The sequence below is a fragment of the Falco naumanni genome, chromosome 3 (assembly GCF_017639655.2).
Source record: "Falco naumanni isolate bFalNau1 chromosome 3, bFalNau1.pat, whole genome shotgun sequence".
In the NCBI taxonomy this organism is placed as follows: domain Eukaryota; kingdom Metazoa; phylum Chordata; class Aves; order Falconiformes; family Falconidae; genus Falco; species Falco naumanni.
Genome location: NC_054056.1, coordinates 109,894,979 through 109,921,810, shown reverse-complemented (window position 1 = coordinate 109,921,810; position 26,832 = coordinate 109,894,979). Strand labels below are relative to the sequence as shown.

The 26,832-nt window shown below is 39.5% G+C and overlaps 1 protein-coding gene across 5 annotated transcripts in view; it reads right to left on the bottom strand.

Moving 5' to 3' along the window:
* Positions 1-26,832, bottom strand: part of TRIO (trio Rho guanine nucleotide exchange factor) — a 255,928-nt gene that overhangs the window by 194,769 nt on the left and 34,327 nt on the right. The window contains exon 1 of one of the 5 annotated variants that reach the window (XM_040585919.1): positions 4,145-4,527. The exons of the other annotated variants lie outside the window; for them this stretch is intronic. Coding sequence (XP_040441853.1) covers positions 4,145-4,202 — 58 coding nt within the window. The 5' untranslated portion in view covers positions 4,203-4,527. Of the gene's footprint in view, positions 1-4,144; positions 4,528-26,832 lie in introns of those variants that run through there. 5 annotated transcript variants of the gene reach the window in all.

Sequence of the window (26,832 nt, the reverse complement as noted above, 5' to 3'; positions counted from 1 at the left end):
TTGGCACTACTTGACTGCAAGAGTAACAGAAGTAGATGGAACATTTTACCTACTATCCATTTACTCTTCACAAGACCTATCAGGAGAACTAGTCCTCTTCAGAACTTACTTAACAGTAACTTCTGTGTACATACATCAGATTGAGATGGCTGGAGACCCTTTCCTCCAGCAGATGTGTTGACTCTGTATACTTCTCTTCTCACGAGGATCAGACGCAAGACTTAGACCATTACCACATGCGACACAACTGTATACAAATTAATCCCAGTTAGCTCAAACCAGTCTATTTCCAATGCCAACTTAGTCCTGAATTCTGTAACTGAGCACCAAACACAAACTCCATGGGTAGTAATTCTTTAAAGAAGGAGCTGTAAACAAGTTACCAGGATACATCTCTGTCAGAATGCTAATACTGTTAGCAGTAACAAAACTGCCCTGATTTCAATGCAGGCTAAAAATTGTACAACCATCTCAACATCTGGGGAAAACAAATGTGAAGTACTTGAGACTCATTAAAAGTAAAATTTTCAACTAACAGGATTTATGCCTGAAATAACAACACACATGGTGATGGTAAGCATCCAAGTTACAGCACTACAACACAGCATCTCTACTTGCCTTCATGATCGATTTGTTATTAAGCAATTGTTTTATGAAGAATGTTAATAAAAGAATCAAAATCACCAAAGCTAAGGTTTATTTGGATGTATGAGAAAATACCTTGAATGAGTCCAAAATGCTTCTCAGACAGGGCCAGTATCAGAAGCTTACGTTGCCTACCAAAGCAGCCTGTCACTAGCAGATGTGAGATAATCCCATCTTTACGCAAGGCCTGCTTTTGACCTCTTTGGGTAATTGATTGCCATTAGAATCACTTTTCAAATTACTATTCTTACATCCACATTTTTTGAACTGTCATTCTTCCAGCTCTTGGCTCAGTGACTTTCTACTGATATAAACTGCCTGACCTTATCAGATTTTTTTTGATCTTTCAAATTTAGAGCACACTATTCCACATTAAAGATACTGGTATTTAAATATCTGATTTCTTGCAAAGGCTTCCAATCGAATGTGACAGTCAAGTTTATTGTGATTTCCCTTATTTCTGTTGAACAAAGCCTTGAAAAAGCTGGTGATTCTGACCAATAGCCCTCTATTGCTATGGACTATTTACTTTGTAACGTTCAAAAAACTAAATCACTTTTAAATTGCAATTATAGCAAGAAGGAATGGCTACAGAGCCTCTAGATAGGAAGTAAAACTTCCCCCTCCACTTGCATTTTACCAGCTCAGCCCAGTGTCGTTACTGTTTAGTCTATCTGCACCCACCAACTGATTACAACTGAATTGAAGGCTTAATTAATTCCAGGCATTATAACTCCTTCCATCAAACATATTAACACAATATGATACAGTTAAGGTAGGCAGGAAGTAACTACTGGCAGCTGGGGGACTAACCATAAAGTCCTAGAGTAAAGTTTTTGTAGTTATTTACAGTTTTCAAATAAGGAGATACTCCACTATTAAGCATAATCAAAGTGCGTGCTAACTCAGAAGTTCACTACAAAACTAAGATATTTTAATTTTCTGGTACAGACATCTGTACAAACAGTTATTGATAGCTCATTAAACGATTGCGGGGGCGTACATGTGTGCACACATGCACTGGCACAGCACAAAAGCCAAGGGACAGTTTCTGTCAAGTTCCATGCAACTGCATTATCAAGGGTGTAATTCAATGAATATTCCCTTTTGGCGGCAGTGCCAGCTTAAGCCAGAGTTTTATGATAATTACCAAAAGCAGGCTGGGGATTCTTAGTTTGATTAACCACCAACACATCAGTAGTCCAAACAGAGGCTCCCATGCATTAAATCTTGTTTATCAAATGTAGCTGTCCATTGACAAACTGATTAAAAATAAGAAAGGTGTACAAAGAGATATCTCCTCACTGAAATGGGCATGTCATCTGGGAGAAAGACATTTTGGGAAGTTTCGCTCTAAGGGAGGAGATTGATACACAGCAAAAAAAAAATCATTATAAATAGAATTCTCCCCCAACCTCAAAAAAAGAAAGGCTATTAAAACCACCATGCTCTCTATCAGGAAGACTGTCTTCACAAACACAACCCAGCACATGACGCTGGCAAGTATGCAGACATCCAAACACAAATTCAAAGCAGCACACACAGTTGAGCTAAAGACCAGGCAAAAAAAACCCAAACCTTTGTTCAAGCCAAGTGTGTACAGACTGTTAAGTGCAAGTCAAGTATCTGTAACTGATTTTGCACATTTTGGCTATTGTTAAAAAAAAAAAACCCAGAAGTTGAAATACTCATCTTTGCCTTCCTTAAGAGAAGGCTGACTGACCGTTATTGGTCAGCATCAAGGCATTCCATCCACATGGCTATGTGCATCTCCAACATGAAGGCACAGGGACATCAACAAACATACTTCTTACTAACACCCTGCTCCCTCAAGAGCAAAAGGGTTTAAAAGCAAAACTTTAAAACATTGAATAAGCTGGTTAGAGAGCTATTTTGCCAAAAACCAATACAAAATACTTTTATAGCGACAGCCATGAAAATCTCTCAGATACTCAATGAATTTGCAAGAAACACAACTGAATTTAGAAAAAAATCCCAAAACTTTCTAAAGCTGACAAAGTAATCAATGATTGAAGTTATCTTAAATCGGGCCTATGATTAAAAGAAAGAAATGCAATTTAGTGTTTAAACAGACACTGAGACAAACTGTTTAAGGAACCATCAGTATTTTACCTCCGAGTGACACACTGCAAGTCCTCTTCCAAAACCCATGTTAAATTAACCAACTTGTAAAGCACATTGAAACCAGTTCAGTGATTTCAGTTGTGGAATAATCTTGAAAGGAGAGCCTCTGTTCAGTCCAAAAAAAAAGCATTTGACTTACTGCAGTTCTAACAAAGTGACTGCCAATAATCAACTGAAATCACCACATCACACGGTAAAAGAAATGTATAATGTAGCCTTAAAAAAATATCCTTATGCTTAAATTTACAATCAAAAAACAAGAGAAACTAAGATCTACTCATTCAGTACATGCCTGGTATCTCTGTACACTTACTAAGTATAGTAGAACAGAAGCATGTTAGTGAAGACTATGAGCTGACTCTGGTACCAGACCACGGAGCTGATCCAGTTCTGAAATTCCAGCCCATCAAACCAGCAGAAGATGAGCTAAGTTAGATAAACCAACTGGGCCCATATATTTCTATTCAGGGGTAGCACACATTAGAAGCTCAGTTGTGAGTTTGAATTTTAATATACTGTGGCAAGCCCAAGCAAAGTTAACTGTATGTCATATGCCAAACAGAGTCTTCAACTGGGAAAGATCTTCAGTGGTCCTCCTTGTTTCCAAAAGAGATAAAGAAAATTTTTAAGAGAAGATTCATGGAAACCCTGTGTTACAATAAAATCAACCTAAAACAGACAAGAGCATTTGTTGGAAAGCCACTGGCGATTATGGATCACATTACAAAAGCCAGAATTACTGCATTACACTAGTCGGCTACAATGCCATCCTTAGAATTTTCACTCTCCAGAACAGCTTTAGAGCAAGAAAACAACAGTGTTGGTACTGGCTCAAAGATGTCTTTGTATAAACAGTTGTCAGGTGAGCAATGCTAGTTTGACACAGGCACCAATTAGCTTATCTGTGTACATCCCTATCTCCAGAATCTTCTTCATTTACTTGAAGTGCTATTTGCCCTGATCATACCACAAGCATTCCTTCTTCATAACGAGCTCAGTATCTGCATTTATGCTCCCTTCAGCAGATGACTAATATTACAAGCACACTATTTTGATTGACACCTAATACCATAGCTGCCATTATCACTTACATCATGCGAAAACATGAAGTGTTACCCACATCTATTTGGAGAGTAAAAGAATACAGAATTGCTTTGACACATTGTCAAGAAGCACTGTCAAGCTTCACCCACCATAGCTATGTTTTCTATTTCTCCATCCTACAAGGTCATTAACTAACATGCAAGTAGAAAGGATTCTACCATACTAAAGCTACACGTTCAGTCTAATTCTTAATATTATACAGCAGCCTGCTATCACAAAACAAAGTTCAATAAATCTTCAAGTGACTTACCATTGAGAAGTATCAGTACACCCGTTTTTTGGTATGTATCCCATTTATAAGAACACATTGTTCATACCCCAGAGGCTCAATATGTCTGTGGCCAACACAATGGATAAATTAAACAATGCTTGGGAACAACATCAAATTAAAACCTTATCCCTTCATTGGAAAAAATAAATCCTGATGTTAGAAACTCAGATCTGAGTTCAAGACCCCAGTGAATTTGATACAGTTTCTACAGCTGCTAGATTTTTTTCTTCTCCAAGAAGCTCTATTTCCATGTAAAACCAATTTTCAACTAGTCTTGTTTGAGCAGTCAGGTGAAAAAAGGTACAATACATGTTCAAAATCCAAGTCATCTTTGTCAATGCCTATCTTCCGCCTGTACAGTTTGCTTGACTGTCAGTCTGCTTAACAGTTGCTCTGCCTGGATTTACTACCAAATAGGCTTTGACAATGATTGCTATTTAATCCTATGTAATACCCAGAGGCAACTGTTCCCAGATCGGAGGACAGTTTAAAAACAGTCTCCTCCCCAGCTACATACAAGTCTGAAGTTAAGCACTAGAGATCTTGTATCTGCAAAACTCAACAATAGAAAGGACCACTGTTGCAAATAAAAGCTATTAATCTTACATATATTTATCTATGACAAGCAAATTATTATAAATAAGATTCCTAATTAAATGCCTTATTTAAAATTTAAGGTTAATAATCTAAACTTTCTAATGTTTGTACTTTAGGGAATAACATTCCAATAAAACTGAGTAACAGGGTTCACCACCTGAGTGTCTGGACTCAAGCCACCCTTCATACAGTACACCACAAGTGGCAAAACCTGAAATATGCAGTGCAATGCAATTTAAACTCAAGAGTCAACCTTCTCTCTGCCCACTCATCCTACACAAGCCTACCGTTTCAATTGTAGAAGTTGAATGCTAGCTGGATGTTCACTAGCAATTCCCAGTTATTATTACCCCCTTTGGAGTATTCACTTCAAGGATCTGCAATTATTATTTTTATTTTTTGGTCGTATTTGGATCATCTGTAAACTTAATCCCATGCTTTGTTTTTATGAATTCTACTATCTAATCATCATGGTACAATAATAAACATTTGTTACATAAAAAGCTTCAGTGTACATGAGAATTTGCTAGCAAGGAGATCCCATGTAAGTACGTAACAAAATCTAGAATTATTTCCTTAATCATTTCATCCCTGCTTACATTTACATGAAACACAATACTTCGATTACCCCTGAACATCCACATCCCAGTTTCTGAAATGTTTATCCTCCTGAAGAAGATATTGCCATGACCTAAATGAAAGTCAACATACACACTGCTTTAAAACTATAGCGATACATTCAAAGTTTATCCTAATCTCTAAAACACTAGAAAATCCTTTTCAGACTAAAAATTAAAAAAAAAACTATCAGCACCCCAATATTCTGTCGTTAGTACTCTACAGATATGAACAAATAACCTTAACAATTAACTGTATGATAAATTTATCATTTCAACATAACACATACCTAAGATTTAGATAACACTCTACATCAACAATTTAATGAAGAACAAACTAAGCATTAGTAGGGTGAGGAACAACTGCCTACAGCACCAGATGATAAAACGTAAGATAAGATACAGTGGAGAAGAACAAAATATTCTGCTTGATTTCACCTTAAAGATATCTAATGCTCCATTTATTATTTCATCATCTCTAATCAAAAAGCCAACATACCTGAATTGTAACAGTATGTCCTATGGATTTAAACTCCTTAATGCCAGCTATAAATATGAGAGATGACTGCACTCAGTTAAAAGAAACTGGCTCATGTGGGTTGGGTTGAGAAAGACAAGGTATTATAAACAAAGTAAAAATTTCAGCCTACTTGCCATTTTTGAAGACTGACAGTGTGTCACAGGGCACTGACATGCCAGCACAAGAAATCCAGGCCGTAACTAGAGCACTTCTAGGCAAAATGACTCAAGGTCTCTACTCCCCAACAGCTCTGAAGAAGTGCCACATTTTATTAGACTACAGCTTAAGCCTTATTCACAGGCTGTTGTCTTAATGGTTCAGGACAAGCTGAATTCAAATTTGGCCTCTATATTAGCTAAATTACACAGTTTGCACCAAGGAAAAAAGTATATGACTAATTGCTCTAAATTAGACATCACCACTTTGCTGCTTATAGAACCCAAAGACATTTAAGATGATGACCCTCAATTTAGACAGTCCTTTCTCATTGTAATCTGAAATATTACTCACTGCTGTTCTATATGGCAGAAGCATTTGGGCAGACAAAGATTCCAGCTTCCCTGTCAGCACTGGTCCTTCCACAAGACTCCTTTAACAACTTGTACAGCAAAACCAGGAGCAAGACAGATAATTTCCACATTTCTCCGTACATTTGCCAATACTTCATGAACTTCGTATTTTGTTTCCAGGACTTCCAAACAAAACAGCATGATTTTGTTAAAACAGCTAACAGTGGATTATCTCATTGAAAAAGTGATATGACTACGAGAGGCTTTTTTTTTTTAAGCAAATCAAGACAGGAACAGCTTCTTCCTAATGTATCAGAAAGCGTGTCACTGACAGTTAGGTGAACAAACAGGAACGCATTTGATCTGTGTCATGGAGCAAGTGCATCAATCCACAGCACTGATACTTTCCTGACAGACCTAGGACACGGGCTGTCTTAGTTGAGGGCCACTATGATTCCATGTCAGTTTGCTACACAAAATTACTAAACCCCCCCTTGTTCTTCTTCAGGAAATGAGAGTACAAAGGAAATCAACAAGGAATCTCTTTCAGCCATTTCCAGACAACATGCCTCTAACATGACTCAGGCACTTGAAAGGGTGTTTTTACCATGAAACACTGCCCCATACATCAGCAATTACTTCAGTAAGACTATGCCAACTATGTAAGCAATTCAACTTCTAACACGATGCCAGGGTTTACTGCTGAGTATGAATGCAGCTCACTGTGACATACCAGTAAATATCTATGTAGTACGGCACACTGGCCTTGCCAACATCATGTGGGCAAACCTATCAAAGAAACAATTATCCCCCAAAGAATTGGGGGGTGGGGGGGTGGGAGAAGACTGTCTATACACACTACTTCACTCCAAACTAAACACGGGCTACATAGGGAACTCTTTCATTCGCAACTGCAGGCACATTTGGGCCAGGCCTGCAACTGTTGAGTTCTCCCCAGCAACTGCCTGGCACAGCCCTGGTGCTCCCACCATGGGGACAGGGAGGAAGGCGCCCAGCTGCGCCTGCCCGTAACCCTCAGAGGCCACCACCAGCAGGTCACTTGCTCCTCAGCACACCCAGACACCCCACAAAGGCACAAAACCACACGGGGTTTTAACAGCCTGCATACCTACAGAAAGCAAGAGTACACATGGCAGAGTAAAAAAGTTACAAACTGACCACTGTCCTCATTTTCTGTATTCTTTCATACAACCTCACTCCTGTGGTAATTTTTTTTTTTTATTTTTTTTTTTAAAGCATTAAATTAATGGAGTTAGAAGTTATAGCCCCGTTTTTCCTAGTTACATTTCTAAATCATTCTTTTTAGTTTACATGAGTACTGACAGAGATTTGGATTTAGGCTTACAGGGTAAACTTTTCACGAGTTATAGAAGCGATTCTCATTCTCCAAGTCTTTTTAAATATTCAATCTTATTTACATTTAATTCTCAGTATATTCTTATTCAAAAACCGTATTAGTTCAATGTTGGCATATCTGAAAAATCAATTACAACTCATAATACTACACATCTCATGCTTCAACTCAGGATAATTCCTCTCACTTAACATTCAGCCAGTTTGCAGAATTAACTTTGCACAGGCCTACATGTATAAAGGCACCTGAATTTGAGCAGTTGTGATGAGTTGGGGATTTTTGATATCCCTTTGTCACAACCGTTAACTGCAGCTTTAGTATTCTGCCCTTAGAGCTGATGTTTACACATCAGACTTCTGTAGTTTAAACTTGCACAGGAAGGCATACGGGATAACAAGGACATGTAAGCAGTTAAACTGGGTAGTCTTAAGACGTTATCTTTTAACATAAGATACTTAGATTCATGTCTTCGTCCACAGTCTGACATAACAGACAGTCCACGATTTCCTCTCCACCTGCCTCAGAAACTATGCTGCATTTCTTTCTTAAGACAGCTTCCTCCTGCCAGGAGCGGTCCCGCACCTACGTCTGTACTGCCAACGTAGAAGCGAGTTTCCTATTCTGCCTCAGTTTTCAGAGTGATAAATTTTCTTCGCTCATGCAACTGCAGAAACAAATTTCAACATCAGCCATACTTCATGCTGTCCTTACTGCTATCTTTAGGCCTGTATTTAAACAACTTTAAGGTCTTAAAATGCTAGTGGATACTCAGATTCTCTCTACACCCTTTAAATGAACAGAAGCCTGCAAGTTGAAACAAGCAATCCAAAAATTTTCAGGTAAGTACTACAAGAGCACCTGAAACATTTCAGGACCCTGAAAGACCAAGCAACTTCTCTTGGCTCCATGTAACTTGAACGCTGGCTCCAAACACTGACTAGCTCCGGTTGGAAGGAACCTTGGGAGGCCCACAGTACAATCTCCTGCTCAAATCAAGATCAGCTCTGAGGTCAGACCAAGTTGCTCAGAGTTTAATTCAGTTAGATCTTGGAAACCTGGAAGGACCATATTCCAAAGCCTCTCTGGGCAACCTTTTTCAGTGCTCAATTACCCTCAGAGTGAAAACCTGCCATGTTTCCATTCATGTTCATCCCACCATGTGCATGAAGAGCCTGACTTCTCCTTAGTTCCCTATTTCTAGGTATCAGAAAGTTACCGTTAGCTACACGGAAGCCTTCTTGTCTCGAGGTTGAACAAGCCCAGCTACTTCATCCCCTCCTCATACGACAATGGCTACAACGCAACAGCGTTAGTGGTTCACCAGCTGGACTCAACACAATATTCCAGATACTAAGTATGGGATGAAAATTCATCATGTCAACGTACTAGCTACGTTCCTGTTAACATAGCTCTGGATGCTGTTACTCTTCCTCACTGCCAGAGCACAGGGCTGGCTCACGTTTATCCTACTGTCCACCAGGCCACAGCCTTCTATGTAGGGCTCCTGTCAACCACGCAGACCCCAGACTGTATCAACGCAGGGGGTTAATCCATTCCACGTGCAGGACTTTGCATTTGTATTTCACGAGGTCAGTGCGTAACTCTACCCTGCCCAGGCCCCCTCTGAATGGTAGCCTGCCCTCAAGCATATGGACTATACTCCTCAGTCTAGCAACACCCACACACTTAACGAGGGTACACTGCCTCCTCCTCCTCCAAGCCACACTGCTCAAGATGCGAGGCACAGCAGGGCTCAGAATAGAGGAACTCCACTTTTAACAGGTACAGAATGAATCATTAACCACTACCCTCTGAGCATGAACGTTCAGGTAGTTTTTCACTCAACAAGCCGTCCGCCTACCTAGATCACTGTCCCAACTTGAATGCGAGGCTGTTGCTGTGGGGAAACCATGCCAAAAGCCTGGCTGAAACGAAAGTAGATCACATCCACTGCTCTCTGCCTTATTCACAGACCCAGCCATTTCATCACCGAGGCTGGCTGTGCTGGTTAGACACTATTTACCTTTGGTAAAACCACAATGGCTATTTCCAACCAACAGCAGCACCTTCACACACCTACAACTGACTTACAAGTGGACTTGGTTCGTGATTTTTCCATGCACCAAAGTAAAGTTGACCAGCCTGTAGTTCCCTACATAATGCTCCTTGCCCTTCTTGAATACGGGTGGAGCATTTGCTGTTCTCTCATCATTGAGAAACTCCTCCAATCTCCATGGCCTTCCAAAAGTGACAGTGTGGCTATTCTAACGTCAAACAGATCTCTAAGCACCCCTGAATGCATCCCACCTAGTCCCATGGACTTTGCATAGGTCAAGACTTCAAGAGCTCCCTGACTTGAGCCTCTTTCACTACTAGTTATTCCTCTCCTCCCAAAATCCAGTCTGTAGGTACAAAGATCTGATAGATCTTCTCTATGAAAAAGAAGGTATTGAGTACCTTAAACCTCATCTGCATCAATGGTAACTAAATCACCCACCCCGATCAGCAGCAGGCACACTTTATCCTTCTGTATTCTTTTGCTGTTAACGTACCAGCATCAGCTCTTCTTGTTGCCCTCGATGTCCATATCTTACTTCAACTCTGGCTCAACTTTTGCTTTCCTTTGCCTTACTACTTGGCATTTTTCCTGCAGATGAACTGATATCATGAACTTTCTTGGACCTCACCTAATTCACTGTCTCAAGAGCTTTCCCCTTGAACTCGTTGCTCCTAAAGTCTAATTTATCGCTGGACCTGGCAAGGAAGGTACAACATGACCACCTCATTGTGCATTGAGACTTTCCTGTTACCATTCAGTTTCCACATCCTGTTCCAAAAAGCCCAATTTACACATCAACTTTGTACAGTTACTGCTAAGCACCTAGAAAAACATTTTAAAAATGTATTTCTCATTCTTATATTCTTATTTGCTCACTCAAAAACATGCAGAATACATCTTAAAACAAGGAACAATCACAGGAAATGGTAGGATAAGTAGTTACCAGTATGATGGAATAACTCAATTCTAATTCTGCTGGAGTAACCTCTCTGACTGGAATATCTGCAACCAAACCTTGAGCTCCTTTATGCAAACAAAATTAAATGAACTTATTAACAAAGTCACTTTTAGGATTGCGTATTAGCATCCAAAGTTCTGAGTTATCTTCCTCTCCAAGTGAATCATCTCAGAAAACCCCATCTATTTATCGCACTATTAACCTTCCTGTTACAGATCCAGATGATTGCAGCAAGTTGTTAAATAGGAAAAGATGCCAACAATATCATAGGCCCATAATTTGATCTATGAAGAAAATGTGACAGAAGCAGCACTAGCATTATAAATATACAAGATCTAAAGAGTCTTCTATTGACCATTAAATCATAGCAATGTTTTTAACAATTAAACCTTGAGCTAACCACAGTCATCAACTTCAAAAACATGGGTGGTCGACCTGTCATATATAAGGTTGTAATAAACCAGCACAAATTCCCATAAGATTATTCACTCCTGTTGAGGCAAACCCAGCAATTTAGCCATCTGCATCCACCTCCCATTAGTAACCTTCTGCCAAAGGTCAACAGAGAGAACAGCAGCTCTCTCTAATTTCAAACATTCTGACCTAGAAAACCAGCAAATCTGGGGGGTGGGGGGGATGTGGGGGGTGTGGGCCAAATCTTGTTTGTGCCCTTTTTGCACATTTAAGTTTAACAAGCCAAAAATCCAACAGATACAGTCATAGCCTGTTTGGGGAACTGCACTGAGTTTTTAGACAAATAAGGCATTCTACTTGGGAGGTTGAGAAATACAATAAATGTAATGGATAGTTAGGTCAAAAAACGCTGTGCTTGCAAACTACAGCCCACAAGAAATCATCTAAAAACGCATCTATCTTCACTGACTGGAAGAAAAGTTAAACAGCTTCTGAAAGAGATTTTGACAAATAGGTGAAACTACTTACTTCTTTAAATAAAGACAACCGAAGTCAGGTGCTAAACCAAGTATTCGCTTTGGTTTTGACCACAGTTACTTCCACTACTCCTATAAGTAAAACAGCAGTAGTAGCCCAAGCTGGATCAATTCTGATACTGCCATTCCCAATTACGTTGCCATTAATCAGCAGAGGTATCACTGGAAGCATAATTCCACTGATGCTTCTGCTTAACACAACACATTAAGTTAATACGATTGTTCTAGGTTTAGTTGCACTTCATTTCAGTAGCTTCATATTCCTCTTGCCAAGTTGCAAAGGAAGAGACTCCAGTCTTCCAAATACTGCAATTCAGTATCGGGAAAATCCTTCCTCATTGTGTGTGAGCAAATACCTGAACTAATTTGTAACTGGCAAGTTTGATTATCCCACAGAACACAAGGTAACAGGCTTCAGGCTGGAAACACCTTCAACAAAACACCCATGAAAAATAACTTATTCTATCTGAATTTTTGGAAGGCAGTGAAGGGATACTATGATAGCTCTGAACGTACACACCTTTCCTTTCATTGCTCAATTTTTTCCACCCTCTCAAAGATCACCTTAGCGTAAAATTTCTCAGTTTAGTTTTTCAAAGAAAGCTTTTTCCATCATGTGGGAACACCTGCAATGCAGCAACTGTAGGCTCCGACCCAAAGCAAAGGAAGGGAGCTCACCTCACTCATAATCCAATGGCTCTGTTGCAGGGGCTTTTCCACTGTGAACTGCCAGTTTGTTTAACAGAGGCAGACACATCAAACTCCTGGTATCTGCATTCTAGTTACATGATTAGACAAACTGATCCACTTCAAGTCCACAGAAGTGTAAACATGTCAAACCAACAAATTACCATACCCTCATCTAAAATGCTCATCTGATGAGAACGGGGACTAAACACCTGTTGGTTTTGGTTTGTTATTTTTTCTTCTTTTTTTTAAGAAATAGAATAAATGTTTGTTATTTATTTGGTGGGCTAAACTCCTTAAGGATTATTGTGGTTTTAATGGAAAGGAAATGAAACATTACTTGCAAATGGATGAGAAGGAAAACAAGACTGATAGTTCATTTTCTAAAATTTGGTTGTCAACTGTAAGAATGCTATAAATGCTGACTCTGTTTCTTGCATTTAGTGTTTCAAGCATCCTGAAGCTTAAGCTTCAGTTCATTATATTTGTATGTGACATGATTCTATGCATATACAGATATTATTTAAACTTCACAAAAATTTTTAATTGGGCTGAGATAGACATTTCATTTCTATCCCATTGAGATGAAATATACCTAACTTTGGAAATTAACATCAGCCACCAAACCATGTTTTAGAGTAATGCCGCAGAATCAAGAAAAGCAAAGCCAGAATGGCAGTGCTTTCTATAATACTGCAGTTGGATTTGTCAATGATCTCTCTACCTTAGAAGTTTCTTTGTTTAACATTTTAACCATTTTATTGGAAATTTCAGATCAAATTGCAGTAAGAGATTTTTTCTGGAAGTGTTTCACAAAAATCAGTGAGATTTTTTTTGTTTGTTTGAAGCAGATAAGGAGATAATCTAACAGGAATGTCTTGAAAGTGTCTACTTGTGGCCAGGGCATAAGGTGTAGTCTAAAAACTATTTGCAAGTTCTCCTCTTCCCCCACTCCCACCAAAAAGACCTCCTGGCAAAATTTATACTTTGTAACAGAGATGAAGTTAAACATAAATTTTTGCCTTAAACTGCTATTCAGAGAAAATCAATTTAGGTCTAGAGGTAAAAATTACAGTAAGAATATTCTTTAATGTCTTGAAACACCTAACATGTAGAACACTTAAAATGAAATTTGACAGACCAATTTTGAATTATGAAATGCCAACCGCAGCATACACGCTATCTAACATTCAGCTCTGCATGTCAGATTGTCATGTATTACTACTGCTTCACAGTTCTGTGTACACTTAGGAAGCTCTACGTAATTCTTCCCCAATTTTCCAAGGAAGGCTTCTCAAGCATACAAAAGTTCTCTGCAAGCATACCTGCAAATTTTCTATTACATTTAACCATATCTTTTGTTAAATTTAAAAACTTCTAAGCTAAAATGCCTTCGATATCCTCTATTTTATCAAATATTAGCTCATGTTCAAGAAGATGTTATGTTCACAATGTAAAGATCTACTGATTTTGTTTTGCTGCTTTTTTTTTTTTTTAAGCAGAGGAATTCAACTGGAATCTGAAATATTTTCCTTGGTCTTTACAGTAGTCAAACACTGAACTTTTATGTACTCTCACCATCATTTCCTAATCTTTACAAAGCAACCCTATTTTCGTAAGTACAGACTCTTCTCTGAACTATCAACTTCAAGGACTTCATGGCATCCAGAAAGGGGTTGACTTGACAGCTACACAAATTCATTCCACGCTCACAAATTAAGCACACAGTACGCGTAACATAACTTAAATACAATTCTGGTGGTATCAAGTACATCAAGAGCCAAGAGGTTAGTTTAGCCTGTATGTCCACCTCAGCTACTGGTCTACATTATGCCTCAGGTAGTTGTGCCGCTTGCACCAATCTGTGAAATGATGCATGTACTGTAAGCAAGCCTACAGAGAGCAAATCTTTTTAGACAGGTTAACAGTCATGCAATCATGCTGGTATGAGCTCAAAGACGCTTTTCTTTCTGTCTGATACATTAGAGCATCTCACTCATGCCCCTGCATCAATGGAAGAGGTTATCCAATCAAAAGATTTCATGTCTTTGCAAAATGATTTTCAATAGTGGGACTGACTGCCTTTTTTTTTTTTTTTTTTAATGTCCACTTATCAATTAAGAAATTAATTTTGGTTTAGCCCATAACCAGACTTTGTGGAATCCAAGACTGCTTAAGGCAAACTGAGGTTTGAAAAAAATACTCTTAACTCCTGTAACAGAGATATTAACTTCACATCCCAGCTTTCATCAGTCAACTGAGAGGGTCAGGCCTGATCAAAAGTGATCCACAAAGGTATTTAAACATGACAAATACTTGTATCTCAGTTAAACCGAACTGATTTCAAAGAGTTCATATGAGAAAAAGGAGGCAAAGATAAATCAAACACCTGCCTTTGAGCTGCACCCAAATATATTTCCCACCACCCCCATGCCTAATAGTTTCTATCTGAATTATTACCAAGTTGTTTTCCTTGGCTTACCATTGTGTTGTAGCTGAAAAACTTCTGAAATTCCGAGGGGAAAAAAACCCCACCACCATACAATACTAGAACTGCAAGAATTTTCCTTTATAAATGTTGGTGAAAACTTGCAAAACAATAGTTAATCTGCATTTTTATCCACCCACAGCTAGTATGCGTTTTTCCAGGCATTGCCAAGCTTCACCAAGACAATCATTAGACAATCTATATAAACTCCCAACGGAACTAAACAGCCAACAATTCATTTTAATTCAATGGATTTCATGCAATATTCTCTGATGTATGCAAAGATGAAAGAGCTCCGGGTTATAAGCTACCCAGGACACATTAAAGCCTGATTGTAAGTTTAAACTCGTTAAGACTGAATTTAGTGGTTATGAACAGGTGGAAAGCACATTAATAAACCTGCAATTTTGCCCCTCTTGACTGTATCTATCACTCAAGAAGTTCCTCTTTCTTAAGACACTCTTACACTCAATTCATAAACAGCATTAATTTATAAACTGCATTCTAAGTTTTCTTAGAATTCTTAGAATTCTAACTATTCTACTCAAATCCCAATAATAACTCTGATGATTACTAATGGCATATATATATATAGTTTACAGGGGAAGAGGGTTCACACTTTCTCCGTTTGCCATTAAATGGACACCTTCGAGTCCAGAGACATAGCAGCAAGTTAGTCCAGAGAACTCCAGCACAAAATTAAAAATAAAATAAAAATGTATGCCATGGGCAAAGTTAGCTTTTGTACACATTATTATTTGTCTCTTCTTTGTTCAAAAGTTTGTCTGTAAGACAGGCCACAAACCATACAGAAGGGACCCTGACTCTTTCTTGTTTTTCCAGAACTGGCCATTTATTTACTCGACAGCACTAATACTGACCGATCCAGAGACTTCCAACATTTCAGTTACCTTCAGCCATGAGCCTGACTCAACAACAGCACTGTCACACATGTGCCTACCTGTCAGCAAGACCAGCAGCAAGCTTAACAATGCAAATGGAAACCCACCAGGCACACAGTGAAGCCCATCAAGCCTTTGCCTCCTACTATAGTTTTAAATGTCTTTCACGCTGCAACACATTCTGAACTCTTAGTATCTTCTATGGCTTTAGCGTACACCTTAACATTATACACCAAGCATAAAAGCTCTCCAGGCAGCAGTAGCCACTGTTGTTTAGTTCATCCTATTTCAGTTTTAAAAGATGTGGTTTTAGACTCAAAAGATCCAAAGAACTGCTTTCTTATTGCTCCTCTCATGATAGGGCCACTCAATAGCTTGCACAATTAAGCTAGCTAGCTAGATTCAGCTTTAATCTACTGAAATACTGCAAGTAAAACAAGGCCCTACATATCGACACTTAAGTGATCAAAGAAGCACCCGAACAACTGAGATCTGTTTTTCCTTGGAAGCCCTCCTTATTATTGTCAGCCTGCACATCTGAAGAGACAAATTTCTGCTATCGCCAGACAATTTAAAGCGTTCACAACATTTGTTCCTGTGGCTTTCAACAAGTTCTCACAGTGCTCCTAGATCATTTAACATGTTGAAAAAAGTTGAGTCACTTATCAGAACCAGAGCTCCCTTCACAGTAACAGGCTCAAACCTAATGTTGACATAAGCTTCCAAACACAACAAAGATTCTGGATAATTTTCTTTAGGAGGCTGATACACAGATGCAAACTGATAAAGAACAGGCAAAACTGCCAAACCAACATCTCGGTACAGAAGCTTAATACCATAGTCTACATGTTGGTTCAGCTTTTCTGTTTGCCCCCCTGTCTACATGTCTGTGTACGAGGAGGAAATCTTAACACCCAGATCATCTTTTCAGTTTTCCATACCACTGTGTAAGAGTTCAAGAAGTTCAATGCCAAAATGTCAACAATTCCATGAAGACTGCTCTCATTTCAAGGAGCTTATAGGGGCCGTGGACTGCAGGTATAACAAACAGGCAGGCAAAATGAGAAGAAACACACCTTTGTGTGTGTGTGTCCCAATTTTCCTTGTCTTGACCAATACATATCAGCAGGCACCACTTGTCTGGTTATTATAAATAGCTACTATCTCTTTTTTTTTTTTTTACCTACAACCTAAGAAAGCTTACTCAGAGTGATTTTTAAGCTGGGTTTAGTACAAAATCAAATGAGGAAGACATGAAAATATCTGTTCAGAGGGAATAAGGCTGTCACAGCTCTCCTTTTTATTAGCAACAACTAGGGTACAGTTCTGGGTCACTAAGTACAGCACCACCATCACCTCCCTTTCCCACCCTGAACTGAACATGAGGCTTCACAGTCAAAAGAACTGTCCATGAAGCATTCACTGCATAGGACATGAAGCCAAAACTGTACTTTTCCCCCCATAGTGCTCTAGAACATAAAGAGACATAGAAGCCACAAACTGCTTCAGCTCAGAGCTCAGGTAAATGCAAAAGGCCAGTGCTCAGAGAGTATGTGCATCTAAAACTACACGCAGTGGTAACAGCACGGTTACGCTTCCTGCTTTAACACGGAACACAAGAAGCGTAACTGTCCTTCATTTCCATTTCAGGCTGGCCGAAGTACAAACTTTAAGTTAAATTTCAGAATTTAACTTCAGTGATATAGCTTTTCTTTTTGTTTCATGTACTGACTTTAGTAGCTTCCCAGCACCGCTAAGGAGTCCAATCTTCTTGTATTCACATCCTGTGCTGCAGTTGGATTTTGTCACTTACCTTCCCTGGCAGCTTTTTCCTCCTGCTGGAACAGCTTTCATATTACTTTTCCTCTGTAATTCCTCAGTCTGCTTAGACTGTATTTACAGATGGGATTTCTCAAGTATGTTTTCCATAGTTTTTCAATAACAACTTACTTTCACAATTCATTTTTAACAAAACCCTGAAATCTCTTTAAAAAAAAAACAACCAACCAAGCAAACTAGAAAAATCTGCTCATCTTCTTTAACAATGTTAAATACCTTGGTAGGCAGAGCTTCATTCTCAGGTAACACCCTGCTTACCGGAGATACATCTTATAGAGAGAAAATTTCTCTGCTATTAACTGTCCCTGTAGACATATTTTCTAACTGATAATATTACTCACATCTTCCTTTTTGCAGAATGTTGGCAGTATTTCAAAAGTGAGTCAGTATCTTAAAATACATATTACATCACTGTAGGGATACCGTTCAAGAGTCCCTTAAAATTTACTTGGAACATTCTAAAACATATTTCCAGAAAGTTAATGCCCTTTGAGAGCAAAGCAAGTAAAAGTGTTTCAGCTACTGGCTCTCAAGGGGTTCCTAAGCACCAGCTAAAGCAATGCAACAATTCAGCTATCAACAAACAATTAAACAAGCTATTCATGTTTTGAAGATCACAAGAAACATTTTGGAAACTGTTCTTTTTGTGCAAGATGCCTCATCACTGGGTAGCTGACCAGCCATTTTCCTACCAGTTTACACTATGTATTACTTCCACTCGACCTGGTCATACTAAGCTGTCAGTTGCCCTAATGTTATTTTCCATATCTCAGTGCTGCCCTCTCATGCTGCTTTCCCCATAATCAGCCCACTGACAAACCAACCTGTTCTGACTTTAGCTTCATCCCTTGATGCATCTCCATTCAGTTACTGCAAAAAGCAAGAATACGCTAATAGAATAAATGTAAAAACTCTAATGCCCTACCGGTGTTTCCTAAACAAAACGGCAACACAGCATTCGGATACCAATGGTGCTGAAACAAATCAACGCCAGTGGTCACAGCTGAAGTTATTGGTGACGTCAATTGTCAAGAAATCTTATCTGAACGCATTGTTTGACAGAGTAACGGATAGCTTGTTCAGCTGAACTCAGCCAGAAGGGCCTCACCCTAACGGCCATAGCTTACAAGGACTTTTAAAGCAAGAAGAAATTAGGTACCTTCTATTCGCTCCACTCAGTGGTGCTCCAATCCCAAACACTCTCTGCTACCCATTAATGCTCAGACAAGTTATGCTGTCCACACAATTAAGCAACTCAGCTTTCAACTAGATAAGCAAAAGGAAAGCACCCAAATGAAGCCAACGTTCCCTTCTATCTACAGAGGAACTAAGAGCATTTGTGGGCATTTTGCAGTAGATGATCAAGACTGAATTAGAAATACCCTCTGCCTGCCACAAGTAGTTTCATTTGAGGGCTACAGCGATGCTTACAGAGGGCATCTCAACTCAACCCGTTACCAAGGCTCAATAAAGTCACTGACACAGGATGGCATTCTGATCTGTCCAGCCTCCTCTAGCTAAAATGGGATTCAGCTGAAATACATGAACATTTGAGAAGCCCTTGCAAGCTAAAACCCTAGACTACTCATGCAGCCCCCTAGAGCTGGGAGCTGAGCCCTCAGATAAGCCCAATCATGAGAGCGAAGATGCAGGCTGTAGCTGGTGGATCCCTAAGCTGATCTAAAGGGCCCGTGTCCCCAGCTGCTCATTCCTACCCCTACACTGCTCCCACTGTTGTGCCAACAGAAGTATTTGTGCAGCTGCATGATGAAAAGCAGCAGGGAACTGATCCAGCCTAAGAGTAATCTGCTGAAAAGCCTGAGGGGGATGGGGTAGGGGAAGGTGTTATACTGACTCAGTTTTGTTCAAATCCAGTATGCACAGGAACCAGTGCGAGCGGCCAGGAAACTCGATCTGGCACTGCTTCCGAATTACAAACTGAGTTACAGCCTAAGGTGAAGATCGTTTTTATCCTCTTTCTCAGCAGGCTCTTTCTGCTGAGTGCCAAGTCAACTTGAAGACTTCTTGCTACTCTAAATCATGAGAGCTGGTTTAGTTGAGGCCCCCACTCTTGTCTCCTACACTAACCAAGTCCTGCCAACAGCTTTCCTGCCAGTGTCAGAAAAGGGGGCTTCTGGAATGCTTTTCCCTGCAGGTGACTTCAGCTAGGATACTTAACTAACAATAACCCAAAACCAATGCTCAAAAATGCACTTGCAGCTCTCCCGGGCAAATTCATATTTGCATATTCAACTTACAATATTTATAGCTTAATTTTTGGAACTGTACATTACTGGTATAAAGATGCAATAATTACTAGTCAGTAGAAACTGCCTAAAATTGTATTTAAACCATTTATTCCTCAAGTAGCAAAGAAAAATTGTAAATATTTTTTTTACTCCTATAAGCATGAAAAAACAGTGCTATGAAAGGTGAGAATAGATGACCAGAGGCTGGGGGAAACTCATCACAGAAACAAAATTCATCACAGAAATAGTATCCACATGCAGCCCATTAGAGCTGAGCAGCGTACAAGCTTGAGGGCAGCACAATCAAAACCAAGATCTATTTGGAAGATTTCAGCCTAACTTTTCAACACCATGTGAGAAACTTAAAACAAAGTTTAAATAAGATTCTTTTGAAACCTACAGGAAGAGCAGAAAAAGCATAAAATCTTGGGCCACATGTTTTCTTTACCTCTTTACGTTCCCCTAGACTGCCTCACAGCCCTCAAAGCAGCATACCATTAGCAGATCCATACAGTCCTTTCACCTACACATGTATCCCCTGTGCTGCAGTGAGGCCAAGTGCTGAATGGCTTGTCAAGCTGAGAGCAAAGCCACAGCAGCTGTCCCCTTCAAGCCTGGAAAGAGAGCCAGGAGTAAGAGTAAGAGACAGTAAGAGACAGCAGGAGAAGAATGCAGCCCTCTATGGTGGCCACCTCCAGTTGCTGAGCTCTTGTTCATCACCAGGAAAACGATCAGCAGCATCCAAGGCAAAGGCTGTAGGTGTGACTATCTAGGCAAGAGAAGAATATGCTACAAAAACAGTGGAGGGGAGGGGAGAGAAGTGGGGCAGGGGAGAGAAGTATAAGAGGAGAGAGGGAGAAGTGGCCAAGCATGAGGAGGTACACTGAAACTGAAGGGGCTGGGGTGAGAGCAGATGGCAAATGTTACATCTCCACAGCACCTCTGCTGCTTGGAGCTATACTGAATGATGGCAGAAAGAGTTAAACTGTGAAGTAGTGGTTGGTTTAGGTGGTCTTGCTTCTGGTTTGTTTCCAACAAAGGTTTAGCTAGTCCTAGGCTCACAAATTAGTGATTTTCAGTATTTGACACGCACTACTGTATTTCTTAATTTTCCCTGTATTTTCATCAGGTTACCATGCAAGTTAATACTTCATCTCAGACTTGTATTCTACTTTGCGTGAAAACTTTCTTATTTTAGAAAAGGTGGATAGAAACATTTCAGAATATCTTATTTGCATCAAATCTAAAACCCCTTACACATGAACTTCATATTAAGTCTATGAGAAGACCTCCCTATTGGAGGAAAGGAGAAGTTTTAGTGCAACAGAAGAAAATACTCCGATGAGCAGTAATTTGAGTTACATATCTGGCTTGTTCTACCAACAAAACACACTACTTCCTTCCTCAGGCTAAAATAATATTGATGTAGAGAAAGCTTTTAGCTTTTCAGGATCAATTGATTTTGAGAATACCCTTTGTATAACATATTCAGATTTCCCCTCCATTACAATAAATTGTAGCTCTGGTCTAAATTTTATTCATAAATTTCCATTTCATTTGTCAATTCTAGAAGCATAATGTAATGCCAGAACCTCGAGTGACAACATTTTGTTCCGTTTTTTAAACAGAAATTTAAAACTTATCTTGTGCTTATTTCTGCTGCTGTTTCATCATACTACAGGGAATAAGATGACCCTACAATGAAATTCAAAAAGTCCCTTTTTGTTCTTGCAAGTGTATCTATTCAAACAAAATCTTTCCTTTCAAAGAACTTCAGTATCTTGGCCTGTACAATACATCAAGAGGCTAATTTGTCCCAATTAAAATCACTACCCTGACTCAATTATAAGACCAGGAACAAGAAGTTTGAAACAAATCCAAACAGCAATGGATAAGGGGGACCCACACACAACATCAAACATCTTCAGCCAAAAACCTGAAGGTTTCCCTATCAGAATAGCAATATGAACAATAAGGCATTGAAATGAAGAGCTGTGGTAATTCATTCAAGTAAGCATGCCTTGAAGAGGAGACTTTTCTAAAGGTACTCAACATATAAACCAAGCAGATCACTCAGTTGTATGCTCTGAATAGCTTAAAGCGTGATAAAAAGTTACCTTATCCTAGCAAAGAAGAACTGATCCATGGCTAACTTCTTCCAACAAACAGTTCTCTGTAATTCAAGTAATTTAACAGGGGAAGGCTTCTCAACCCCAAAACAAGAAATGTTTTCTCTTGATCACACTGCCAGGTCTTCAGTCCCACTAGAACAAGGAAGGCTCCTAGTCAATCTAAAGCATCTCCAAGTAGCCCAGCCATCTGCATCAGAAAGACTACAGGCCTGCTTTCTACATGCCTTTAAAACCAAGAAATGAGACCCTTTACCCTCCTTCACACATCTATTACCCTTTTACAAGAATTAATGCTAAAATTTTAAACTATTTTATTTGCTAGCAGTTGCTAGCAGTTTTTCTGCCCTGTTACAATTTCAACTGCGAGATTAGAAAAGCTGATTTACTAATTGTCACTGAACCACTGAAAATTATCCCCCACGCACTAGCACTGCACTGGAGTTTCTAAGCTGCCAACAGTTCAGGTGTATTTTTGCTCCAAATACTGCCCTTCTAGATACTAAAATGCTCAGTTGGTTTCCAGTTTTAACTATACAATGAATTAAGAGACAGGAGATACTATCTGCAACCAGAACACTAACAGCTGTTCCTGGACTGTGCTTATTGCTGACATAAGAATCTCAGATGGAGAACTCTATCCATAGCTAACAAATGGGTAGCTTCCCCCTCCCCCGCAATGCCCAAGTTACATTTCTAATCGTCTAACAAAATTCACTAGACCTGTTGCTACTGAATACTGCCTTCTCTTTGGATTTAGGAAAACATTTAGTGCAGTTATGACATACTGTTTGCCAGTAACTCAGACCTGATGTATCCTCCTTATGTGCCTTCACCTAGCATGCGACCCAAGGTTTGATGTGACAACAGTTCCATGACAAGGCATATGCCTCGACTCTACTCAGCCAGTAAGATTTAGTAATTTTTCCAAGTAACTTCTGATTTGCACTGAATCTTCACATTCCAAATCATAGTAATTCTAAGATAAAAGACGCAGGATTTAAATTCTTTCTACGAACTAAACTACTGAGTAACTCCTGGCTTTTGCCTCCCAAAGTATATGCAATTTCTACCTACAGAATTCTTCTCAGCTTGTCACTTGGTCAAAGCTCTCTTTAGAACCCTCTAGGGGACCTTTTCAGGCTTTGATAACAGCAAGCAATCTTAAAGACAAAGGAAGACAGCTTATTTACTCTCACACTTAACAGTTTTTGTGCCAACCAGCAGCTTCAAAATAATAGTAATTCATATCACTGTACATGAGTTCCTGGGAACTGCAGGTGAACTGTGCCACAGATAAGAGGAGAAGCTCAGAACCAGCATGATTCAAGCTCTGGTCCAGAATGGATGAAATATATGCATCATCAAGCAGATGGTGCTCAGTTACTTCAACGGTCAGCTCAGATCCAAAAATACCAGCCTTTTTAAGTTACGAAAAGTCTCTCTCATGGTGGCTTACAGACCACAGCAGATTCCACCTGAAGACAAATTTTAGTGTGAACCTGTGCTCTCAGACTAAGCACCTTGAGTGAAGACACCACCCACATGGAAAGAAACCATGCTAATTAGTACAGACTCAACCTCAAATATGTTGGATCTCAACCAGTTTCAAAGAGCCACAATACCCCCTGGGTCTGTGGTTGCCAAGAAATTTTATAAACAAGAGCAAATAAAATTCTGCTAGATGCAAAATGGCCTCTGTGTTGTGTAAGCATCATATTACTCCCACCCAAATGCTATTTTTACAAGGGTTACTTCATCCCCAAACCCTTTTAGAGGGTCGTTGTGGCATATACTGTCATCTCATGACCAGAATACTACCACGGGAAGATGCAGGTGGAAAAAAAAATCAAGGATAACATGTACTGAGTATCATTAACCAGAACTGGCTATCTAATGCCATTTGATTCTACAAGCATTTGACTAAGGCTACAGAGCAACTGAATGTACTATGAGAGTGCTCCTCCTCTCTTCCTGTGAAGGCGCTAGCTACAATTACACTACTCAGCATCTTCAGCTCCACTGTGTCTATCAGACAGAACTTGGATGCACCATCACTACTCCCAGTAGCCTGTCTGTACTGTTAGTCCAATTAGCACATGCTCAACAACAATCCACAAGATAATAACCCTCCCAGTCACACAAAATCTCCTCAGAAAGCACTCATAAGTGCCTCGATAATACTATTGACTGCTCCTGAGTGCAGCTTACCACAACCAGTATCAGCAACTTGTGCTATCAGACCAAGAAGCTTTGAATCATGAGCAAGTTTACTAGAGAGAGCTCTAGTTGCTACCAGCCAACAATCTGGAAGCTTCTGTTGGCACAATCAAAAGCAACGTAATTGAGAGGTGGGCAGAAGACTGTCTCGTGACAAGGGATGGGGAATCTGTACTCTTTAAACCAAAATGCTATTTGGCTAAAAATTATGCTAGCTGATTGGCTACAAATAAAAATAATAAAGCTCCTCGCCAACAGTCTCCTACCTTTTTTCCTGGATCTAAAAACGACCTCCCTCCTTTCCAGTCTTCATCTTAACACCTAGATACTAACAGACAAATTAAATTCCTCCAATGACAACCTGTATCATCTGTATCCTCAACACACAAACCTGATGGCCATGCAGCTTCTGTTGCATTAGTGGGAGCCCTTAGCAGCAATTTCAAAAGCCGCTACACCAAGTCCAGCTTGAATGAGTTAATGTTTTATACAAGAGACCAAACACTCTTTGTTATCAACATTTAAAGTGGCTCCAAAAAACACGCTTAGCAAGATTCACTTCCCCTTTATCAAGCAAACTCATGCAGTCTTTTATATCAAGTCTTACACATTTCTGTATAAGGCAAGGAAAAAGCACATGGCTTAAAGTTGTACCCACCAACCTAAATTATGGCCTTTGCTTTTCAGTTGACACAAATTGTTTAAGAAATTGTTCTAACATCTTCTTGTCAGGACTAAACATTCATTCCTCCATGTGCCAAACAGACAATTATCTATGCTTAAATTCCCCTCCCTTATTTTATATTTAATCGAAGAGACAAGGAAGAGCTCATTAAACAATAAGACTCATCATTAATTCAAGTAAGTTAAAATTTTAAATCAAATTATCAGAAACACTTAAAAGCCTACAATGCTCCACTTTTTCTTAAACTCTTGAGAATCTGAAGTTCTCTCTCCCGTGTTCCACACACAACCAAAACACCTCCCTTTTCCACAGCATTGGCCATGCCTGCATACAGAGAGTATAGGAATAGTCACACTGACATAAAGCATGTCCACAAGCATCTGAGCAACCAGCAGGTCACCTGCTTTAGCACAATCTCAAAATTAGATTTTAAATCCTGAGGGAAGAGGATATAGGTGACTTCAACTGACACAACCTCAGATATATTTTCATGTTCCATGTGCCACAAAACCAAACAATTAAGCTACAAATTGAAACTCCAGGCAAATTAGGTACTAGGGAGAATGGACATAAAACATGTGTATCTTGTATCTATGTGTTGCAGGAAACGCGTTCATGTGTATGTCTAAAATTTCTCTTCCAAAATTCAGCCCTCTTCCTCTCCCATATTTCTCCTCCCCATGCTCTTGTTAGCTCAACAACATCTGACAGTGTTTTGAACCACTGAGCATCCTACAGAATCACAGAATGGTTTAGGCTGGAAGGCACCTTGAAGATCATAGAGTTCCAACCCCCTGCCACAAGCAGGGACACCCTCCACTAGACCAGGTTGCTCAAAGCCCCATCCAGCCTGGCCTGAATGCTTCCAGGGATGGAGCATCCACAACTTCTCTGGGCAACCTGGTCCAGCATCTCACCACCCTCACAATCAAGTATTTCTTCCTTATATGTAATCTAACCCTCTTTTAGTTTAAAACTATTACCCTTTGTCCTATCACTAAAAATTACTGGACTCTGAAGTGGAAAAAAACACCACCAAGCATCCATCTCATGCTCCCAATAGCACAAGATGAAGAACTGCACCATAGCAATGACTGGCAATAGTCATGCTCCCCCCAGGTGGTATTTGATGGAACAGAAGAGCTTGCATGGTATGGAAACAGCGTATCATTGGGGATGTACTGCTTCAAAATAGCATTTTATACAAGCCATAGAGTTACAAAGAAATAAGAGCTATCAAAATATCCCTATAAGCACTAGTAACTATTCTTTTTGAAGCATCTCATCACCTGCTTTCGGTAGCCCATAAAATGCCACATGACTGTCCCAGCTCAACTTGAGCAGTCTGGCAATCCTTGACATACCCAGCGCCTTCATTTCACAGCCAATACTATGATCAGAGGCCAGACTGAGCAATTCAGAGAAATTATTAATGAACTGCTATAACACCACTTTTTTTTTTAATACATACTTATTCTTCTCTGGCTACGAAGAACCAAATTTGCCACAAATTTCTACTTAATTCCTTCCCCTTACAAGAGCTGCCCCCAAAATTGCCAATGTTTGGCATATCAATGATAGGCATTACACACTCAGCATCATGAAGCCCAAATGGTTCGGTTTGAGAAAGATGAAGACTACTTTTTTTTTTTTTTTTTAAGGACTCATCAAAATGCACTCACTTTACCTATAAAATCTCATGTACTAATTCCTAATGGCAACAAAATTCTTTCTGATGTGTTTCTTATTCTTTGCTCACAGACTGTCCAAAAGCTCTCATACAACTTTGACTCTTCTTCCTCCATGTCATTTGGAGCTGCTCAAATTGATACTTAAACACACTAAAATTCTTAAGCAGTAATCATCAGCCTTGTTTTCAGTTA